Below are 9,004 nucleotides of genomic sequence, written 5' to 3'. Positions count from 1 at the left end.
CTGACAAGACCCTTAAACATCACAACTGTTTGAAATGTTCAGCCAGCAACAACAGCTGTATCAGTCACTTTTTTGAGGCCTTTTGTCTTTCCAGCATGGAAGGAGAGGGGAGTAGCCAGCCTGGGGAACCTATTCAGTGGTGGCTTGTTCACGATCTTTGACCTTTACTACAATATACCTCACTGTTGCCACTTTAAATATGTACAGCTGGAAGAAGCCCTGAAGGTGAAAATAAACATCAGTAATTTCAATTATGATGCACCCTGTTTATAGTATATCATAGCTTGAAGTGACTGAAGCTAACAAAAAGTGATTGAAGATAAACACATTTCTTTTTCATATCAGGAAACCATTGTGTTAATACTCAAAACTCAACTAATACAAGAACTCGTACAACACATCCCTTGTCCACCATATGGGATTTTCTGATGAGAGTATATCTTCTCTCTGTCCACATGCAATAGATGATTATTTTCATGCCTTCTGGCTCTGTTCACCTGTTCAGTCCCTCTGGTCGGAGATCATGAACACGCTAACCCACATACTCAGCCTCAGCATCCCCCTCCGTCCAGCCGTCTGAATCCCGGGTGACCTCTCTGCATCTCCTATTAACACTCTAAACCATTCACATTTTAATAGCATTAACAGTGGCTAAGAGGATCATATTGCTCAAATGGAAAAATAGAACTAAACTATCCATCACGCACTGGCTCACTTTGTGGACAGCAACCTCACCGGCCAATTTGCTATGCATACCACTTGCAAATCTCTCTTTACAACACACTGTGCTTGTATACGTTATACAATAGTTGTCATCTGCCCTCCTAGTGTCTTCCTTATTTGTTATGTACTATTATTGTGTTGTAATGTGACTGAATTTGTTTTCTGTTTTCGTCCTATGTATTGTTATTATGTCTTGTTTACATAATAAAAGAGGAAAAAAAGCACATCACTGTTCAATCTCTGAGTGGAAAAACTCCATCACAGTGGATATACATCAGGGTTGGGAAGGTTACTTTGGAAATGTAATAGGTTACAGATTACTAGTTACCCTATCAAGTGTAATAAGTAATGTAACTATTTCAATGACTTAATCAAAGTAATGTAACTCATTACATTTTATTACTTTTCTAACGAATGTTTTCAGCTGTTAGGGTAAGTTTGCCCATTAAGCCCACCAAGATCTAAGTTCAGGTGTTTTTCATGGATACTAACTGATTTATAAGGGAGATCATTTCTTATAAAGCCAGATTTATCTCTCATTTGAAAATGTATTCATTAGTTCATGTAGATTTTGGAATATAAAATAAAGATATTTTATGAAAAGAGTCTGGCACGGGCTTAATTGGTACTGTGACATCATTTAAGCCCATGTGTGCTTTTGAAATTAAGAAACTGTCTAATGCCCTACTGTATCCTCTGAAGGTTGAAAAAGATATACGCATGTGTAACTGATCAAAGAGGACTAGAAACATTTTTCAAGTATTTGAATAGTTTAATTTTTTCTGAACAGGCTTCAAATCTGCTACATTACAGGGTTTATTTGTTATTGTTGACTATCCTTCTCTTTGCTTTTTACTTTCCTCTGTGTGGCCATATCTTTCAGTTTAGAGTCCAGCTTCCTTTGCAGATAGGCTTTCTTATTGGGGTCCATGGATTTGTCTTTCTTCCCGCTGCCAGCATAAAGAACACCCTCCTTGCTTATTCTCATCCGAGCATGAGACTTGGCTTTATCCCCACAACCATGAACCTGAAAAACATGACGGATATTTTAGGACAAACACAAAACTTTTCAGACCTGTATTACATTTTGTTATATTTAAGCTGTTTGAGGTCTGTTCTGGTCTTACCTCTGGTATGTGATGACTGAGACAATACTGCCTGTTGCAAAAGATGCAGAGCTGTCCGAGGGTCAGCACAGAGGCTTTACACTTGACAAAGCTACACACACTTTCAGCCTTCATGACAGCGCTGATAAGTGAGTCGAAGTCGTCGTCTGCAGCGGCGGCGGCAGCAATGTCACATGCGCCTGCCTTGGTTCGGTTCTTCCCTGGAGGGGAATGACAACAGTTACTTGTTAAAAAGATATCTGACAAATGTTTCACAAAGCAGACACAAAATAGATGTTTGTACTGCAAACCTTTAGACTTGGCCTTCTTTGAAGATTGTGCTTGAGCTAGTGGGATGTTGTTCTGTTGCTTTTTATGTTGAGCGTTTTCTTCCCTTTTCTGTTGTTCCCTCTTCATTCGCTCCAAATGTAAACTTTTCAAATCTAATGGGGGCTGACACAACGGAGCTTTTTGGGGATTTGGGGTAGTTTCCTCTTCCTGAGTTGCCGCTTCTTCTTCTCCTTCTTCTTCCTCTTCCTCCTCTTCCTTTGCTTGTGTTGGTTCCTCAGCTGGTCTTGAGACAGTGATACACCTGTCTTTCCCTTCTCCTTTGCTCTCATGCACAAGGCCCATCTCCTCAGCGATCTCGTGGACCAGCAGGCGGTCATGCGAGTTAAACGATGATGGAAACAGTAGCTCACTCTGATTGAAATCCTTCAGAAAGCTCTCCACCTGCTGTCTGATCTCAGCGGATCTGCTCTTGTTCTGTTCCTCTTCTGTCATTGTGGATGTGCTCGACTTTGTTTGCTTATCTTGCTTCTTATTATCTTCCTTACTGCTGCTACCAGTGGATTTCTTCTGGCCTTGTTTTGTTTTGCTGGGAGGCTGATCTCTGACCTTCTGTTTAGCCGACGTGGAGCTGCTGGCAGATGTACTGGGCTTTGTGTCTTTGTGATCACGGACGTAGTTTTGTGGTACGATGTCCTGGATGTACTCAAAAGCTGTTCTGACTTCGCCGAATTCAGTCATATGATTGATTAGGGATTTCAGGAAAGCATGATTCTGAACTGTTTGGGTGTCGCACACCACAGCAATGTGACGTCTCGCACGTGTAACAGCCACATTTATCCTTCTGTCCTCTGCCAGAAATCCAACCTCACCTAAAATAAAGGAATTACCAAATATTTGTGTAAGTAAATTGATAAAAAACAATCAGTGCAGCTAACATTCATGGTGTAGTAGTATAAGGAAAATTCAGAAATTAAGAAGTTACCTTTCCTGTTGGACCGAACCAATGATAGCACCACAGCTTCTTTCTCTCTGCCCTGAAATCCATCCACTGACTTGATCTCTAGCTCTGGATGCCTTGAGGAAAGTTTCTGACGCAGAAGATCAACCTTCACAGAAACACACACATGAAAACCATTATTCAGGTATTTTCATAAACTACTCTCACTTTTTCAAAATTCAATTTTAGATTTATAGTTTAAGAAATCATTCTCATGTTTGGGGCTTTATTTTTCTTAAAGTGACAGTATGAATCTTTCAAAGAAAGTTCATATTGAAAGTAACATTTCTTCAAATCATTTACTTACTTGTAAATTGTACGGTGCAATAACAGCTATGTCTTTAGCTTTAACCCCAGCTTCGGTCAAGGCCTTTATGTGTAGTTCAACAATGTCAACCTCACCTGAGGAAACAGCAAACACACTGTTAGGTCCCACACCACAGAAACTGTAATCTTTTTTTTTTTAAAGCAAAAATGTCTGACCTTGATTGCCTTTGGACTGCTCATCAGTGACCTCCATTTCACTCAAACCACAGCCTGCTGTATCAATCAGAAGAAGTGGTGTGCTGGTCTCTTCAACACAGGTGACTCCCGGTAGATCTCTAGTTACATCAAAGACATTAATTTTAACAGTTCTCTCAAACTTACATCATTTTAATTAGCTTCACTAAAAATAAACAAAAAAAACAACCAAGCTGCTTCTCACTTTAACAAGTGTCTCTCCACTGAGCTGTGAGCTGTTAGTCTTCCCTGGTACATCTCTTTGGATGCCCATTCCATGATGGCACTGTTCATGCGGTACTGTACTGTTAGCATTCGGACCACTGAGTCCCCGTACATCTGGATGAGCCTCTCCATAAGACTAAGAGACAAGCCTTTTGATGCAGCCCTGTGGGAGACATCACAGACCAATATTCATCAAAATATACACAATCAGATTCATGAAATGTTTCAGCAAATATGAACATTTGAATATTAATATGAATGCATAAAAAGAGAGAAACCTGTGTTTTACTTTTGTGATTTGATAGTAGGTGGTAGCTGCTTGTAGTCTCCTGCCAGTATACACTTGCGTGCTCTGAGCAGGGCGATCCAGCAGCTGCTTTCCAGGGCCTGAGCGCACTCGTCTATCACCACCCAATCAAAATGCTCTGCTGGCAGGTACTTCAGAGGGCCATTATCACAAGCACCTGCAGACACAGACAATTGGTCTTTTTATGATCAGTGCTAGAACTACATGACTTCTTCTACACTTGAAACCATTACTGACCTGTGTTGGTTGATAAGACAACGTCAGCTTTTTTCAGGATCTGGGCGATGGCTGTTGCTTCCCTGGTTTTCAGCTCCTTTCTTAGCTCTCCTACTTCCCTTCTGAAGTTCATCCGCTCTCCTTTTTCACTCTTTTTCTTCATTCCCATCTAGAAAAATTATAAATAAGGAACATTACAAATAACTCTAGATGGCATAACACACATTCCAGCAGGAGAACAGAACACACTAACATACTTACAAAAGCCTTGTCGATGTCTTTACGGATGTCAGCTAGGATGTTTGCGTTGTCACTGTTAGCGAGGATGGCATCCAGTGAGTGTTTCTGTATGGACTCCAGCAGTCTGGCAGGATGACCCAGCCTCAGAACCTTTGCCTTGCATCGGGCTAACCTCTCCACTAAATTATCCACAGCCACGTTAGAGCCGGCACAGCACAGGATCTGCACAAACACAGAACCCACATATGAAAATGATTCTGTCAAGACTCCAGAAAACCAGTAACATAGATGTAAATACAATTCAACTAAGAAAAAGCAAATCACCCACTTATACAATAAAATTAAACTTTCTGCACCTTTTGGCCTTGTTTGACGGCTTGCAGAATGATCTCCACCACTGTGGTGGTTTTCCCAGTGCCTGGTGGTCCATGAATCACAGCCAGTTCTCTCTGAGCCAGAGCAAAGGACACAGCCTCTCTCTGGGACTCATCCAGGTTTGAGTTTAAGAATTCCACTTTATCTGATGGAAAATAGCAGAAACATAAATAATTATATTCACTGCAGCATTCACACTGTTTTTAAGGATTTTAAAAGCTAGCAATCAAAAGTATATTTTCACTGAAAAACCAGAGGGATCATTTTTACAAGATATGTTTCCTAAAGCCTCACTTACTTGGCTGTGCATGAGATGAGGGTTTTGATTCTCCGAAGAGAACATTTATCAAATTTGCAACTGGTCCATTGCAGTGTCCATTTAATGCATTCAAGGCACTGCAAGAAACATTTTTTTTTTTTTAATCAACGTTTAATAACACATGTTCAGTTGTACAAAAACTATTTGACATTAAAAGATTGATAGTTGACATTCAATATGTTACTCACTGTTTCATTCGTTTGTAAGTCACATCATTTGCCAACTTCAGGAGATTGTAAAGAGCATCTGTATCAACACTGAGCTCATCCTTTGCGTTGTCAAAGGCCACACTTACAGCTGCCTGGGTGACTCTCGTCACTATCCCTGTGCCAACCTGAGAGGCTGCAGTGCATCCACCACTGTCATACAGGCCAACTATGTCCCCTGTAGCAAAATACACACATTTCACATTAAGCAAAAATATAAAACCAAAGTTAAAAAAAAGCACAGGTGTATTATTAATATCTTATCTTACCAGGTCCAAAGCTGTTGCTCGGAAGAGATAAAAAACCAAGATGCTTTCTTGGCTCTAGGACGACAACTGTGCGTCCATACAGGCCTGTGGACTGACTTCCTATCTGCAGTTTCAACAGACATACTCCTTTATTTTGAAGATCCTTCGGAGAGATGTTTTCCTGCCATACCCTGAAAGCACAAAATGACACTGTTTTTTTGGATAAAACATTATTAATAACAGCTAAAGATTTTACCATTCCTTAATCTTTGTCTCCAAAAGGGGAACATCACCAATTTGAGACATTAAGGTCAGTTTGCTCACCAAGTAAGAAGCACTCTGACTAATAATGTGGCTCTAAAGCAGGGGTGTCAAATATACAGCCCGCAGGCCAGAACCGGCCCACCAAGGGACCTAATCTGGCCCACTGGATAACTGTGCAAAGTATGATGCAGGGTTTCAGGAGCAAGTTGAACTTTGAGGAGCCTACTTTATGTAAAATGCTGCTTCAGACGTTTTTCCACTCCGACCAGGATAAAAACAATGAATACATATTGTGGTCATATTTAAAACATTTATATATTGAACATTGTGCAAAATGTTGTCAATCAGCAGCATTTCTGTGCAAAATATCTGAAAAACCCTGAGACCTAACATTGATGAAATTGCACTAATGTTTCTTTAGACATCTCAGGCTGTTCATCTGTAAATAGATTGTTTATTATAGTAAAGTAATAGGCTATAGCAGTATACTTATAATACATATTTGATATTATATATATCATATATACATTATTATGCAATGGTTTTACTAGTCTGGCCCACTTGAGATCAAATTGGGCTGTATATTAATTTTAAAGAGGATTTATCAAGTCTGATGGATGTCATCAGGATTACCTTGTTTTGATCTTAGATTTATAATGTATGCAAGATTTTTGACAGCTTGCTTTGTGCTTTGTTTGAAATTGAAAGACATATAGAAATGCAGAGTCCAGTTTGACCAATACTTAGAGCTAAAAGTCAGGACATTTCAACCTGCTTTGACCACTCTTAGTCTAATGTGTCTCCTGCAAGTCCTTCAACTTATGTACTGTAAGTGGTAACTATTCCACTAATTGGGTGGAGTACCCTGTTAAAAGTGAAGTATGAGTATGGATGTTATTATACATACCTGGTTTCATCTATTTCAGCCTCCCTTTCCTCTTGAAGAAGCTCAAGCGTCTTCGACACAAACTGTTCAACTGTCATCATTCACTAAAAAAAGCACAGATCCAAAACTACATGTTAGTTACTGTTTATTACTGTCAATTAGCTTCAGATAAACACAACACACAAACAGAGAAAGTTCCCATTGCCTGACTAAAGTTGAACACAGGTTACACTAGAAAGGAAATGCTTTATAGTAATTCATGGATATCCTCCATTTAGTGTGTGTGTGTGTGTGTGTGTGTGTGTGTGTGTGTGTGTGTGTGTCACAGGTAACACAGGTATTATAGTCCTCCTAGTCCCAGGTTGTACCCTCTAATGTCACTCATATACCCATGGTAACTTTAATTTAACAACCATACATGAGAGGTACAAAAGAGGTACAAACTATAGCTAGCAAACTATAGGGAGTCTACTGTTTCCATAAATGTTGTTGTCACGTTAGCTTGCTAGTTAATCTCACTGCAACATAACAATTTATTTTAGCTACATTTAGCAGGCGCTGTTCACACTCACCCATTAACATGAGCTGCTGTCTGAGTAAACACGGAGCACAGCACAGATGAGCAACCGACACTTAACCATGTGGAGACTATTTAAAAGTTTGCATGACTCCCGGTGGTTTGTGACTGCGCTAACTTATCAACATGCTAGCCACACTGTCGCCTGTCTGTTCAGAGGACTTCATTTCCCAGTAGCGCCACCTGGCAGGAAAAGGCCCGCCCCCGTGTGGCTTTCAAGCGCTCTGATTGGTCAGGTGTCGACGTCTGGCCAATCATAGTGCTTCAATGCTTCTCAGGAGAAAAACATTGGGATCCTAGATAGATAGATAGATGGACAGACAGATAGATAGATAGATAGATAGATAGATAGATAGATAGATAGATAGATAGATAGATAGATAGATAGATAGATAGGACATTGTATTATAATGTCATTCCCCCAAGTGTTTTTTCTTTTCTACTGTTTAATGTAATACATATGTGTGTATGTATATACTACATTAAGTATATATATGACTGGAGGTATGTATATGTATGTCAATATATGTTTTATGTTTATTGTTTCATATGCAGCTACTGTTCCTGTCTTGAGTTTGTAAATGTGAAATTTTTAATAAGAAAAAAAACAAAAACATATGCAGCCAAGTTGTCAATCAAACTGTGTATATACAATCTTGTTTTTAAGTGGGTCCTAAAGCATACACTTATTAGAAATCTCCTTCAGCTGCGTTGAGAGCTGGTGTATAAAGGCCACTACACATACTACACATGATTCTTATCATCTTCATACTAATTTAACCATTCGAGGGGCCCCACATGCAAGATCTTTGGAGGATGAAGGCGATCACTCAGAATAACTTTTTTGCACTTAAAAGACCTACATCATGTCATAAAAATACCCTAGACATACAACATGTTTTTCGAGTCACCTATTAATAACCTGTAATCTGCAACAGTTACTGAGAAAAAATGTGCAATCAAATTATAGTTACATATGAAAATGTTGAGCAGGGTTACATCTGAAGTCAGACCTTTAAGGTTTTCCCCTCATTTTTAATATTTAACATGTTACTGATTACATTAAGCCCATGTCAGACTTTTGACTTTTTTATTTTAAATTCCAAAATCTACATGAACTAATGAATACATTTTCAACTGAGAGATAAATCTTGCTTTATAAGAAATTGATCTCCCTTATAAATAATGTCAGTATCCTTGAAAAACACCTGAACTTAGATTTTGGTGCTTAATAGGTACACTTACCCTAACAGCCAAAAATAAACATTTGTTAGAAAATTAGAAAGGTAATCAAATGTAATAAGTTACAGTACTTTCATTAAATCATTGAAATAGCTACATTACTTATTACATTTTAAACAAGGGTAACTAGTAATCTGTAACCTATTACATTTCCAAAGTAACCTCCCCAACCCTGTTTACCCCTTAGGACCAGGTTTTGGTCCCCATGAGATCCACTGGTCCCAACAAGGACGGTGTTTATACCGGAAAAGGTCCCAGTCACATAACAAACACACATAAAC

General features: G+C 39.1%; 1 protein-coding gene across 2 annotated transcripts; it reads right to left on the bottom strand.

The window, feature by feature from the left end:
• Window positions 1-1,481: 1,481 nt before the first annotated feature.
• ighmbp2 (immunoglobulin mu DNA binding protein 2) lies at window positions 1,482-7,005 on the bottom strand. Of its 2 annotated transcripts, XM_053319085.1 has the most exons (15): window positions 6,926-7,005; window positions 5,776-5,945; window positions 5,489-5,684; window positions 5,280-5,377; window positions 4,963-5,126; window positions 4,628-4,828; window positions 4,388-4,535; window positions 4,133-4,307; window positions 3,824-4,006; window positions 3,601-3,719; window positions 3,425-3,519; window positions 3,103-3,226; window positions 2,141-2,989; window positions 1,851-2,050; window positions 1,482-1,750 (listed from the first exon to the last, which is right to left on the bottom strand). In XM_053319085.1, the coding sequence occupies exons 1-15, from the start codon at window positions 7,003-7,005 to the stop codon at window positions 1,547-1,549; spliced, it is 3,006 nt and encodes a 1,001-aa protein (XP_053175060.1). In that variant the 3' UTR covers window positions 1,482-1,546. The 2 variants fall into 2 exon arrangements, with proteins under 2 accessions (XP_053175060.1, XP_053175059.1); XM_053319084.1 differs by having other exon boundaries at window positions 1,851-2,989.
• Window positions 7,006-9,004: the final 1,999 nt, after the last annotated feature.

This window comes from Scomber japonicus, chromosome 5 (genome assembly GCF_027409825.1).
Source record: "Scomber japonicus isolate fScoJap1 chromosome 5, fScoJap1.pri, whole genome shotgun sequence".
In the NCBI taxonomy this organism is placed as follows: domain Eukaryota; kingdom Metazoa; phylum Chordata; class Actinopteri; order Scombriformes; family Scombridae; genus Scomber; species Scomber japonicus.
This window is presented reverse-complemented; position numbering and strand designations above follow the sequence as displayed.

Coding starts and splice junctions, on each gene's coding strand:
- ighmbp2 (XM_053319084.1), bottom strand. CDS start 7,005: ATGATGACAGTTGAACAGTTTGTGTCGAAGACGCTTGAGCTTCTTCAA. Junction 5,378..5,488: donor ACTTACAAACGAATGAAACA/GTGAGTAACATA, acceptor TGTTTCTTGCAG/TGCCTTGAATGCATTAAATG. Junction 5,127..5,279: donor CTCATCTCATGCACAGCCAA/GTAAGTGAGGCT, acceptor ATTTTCCATCAG/ATAAAGTGGAATTCTTAAAC.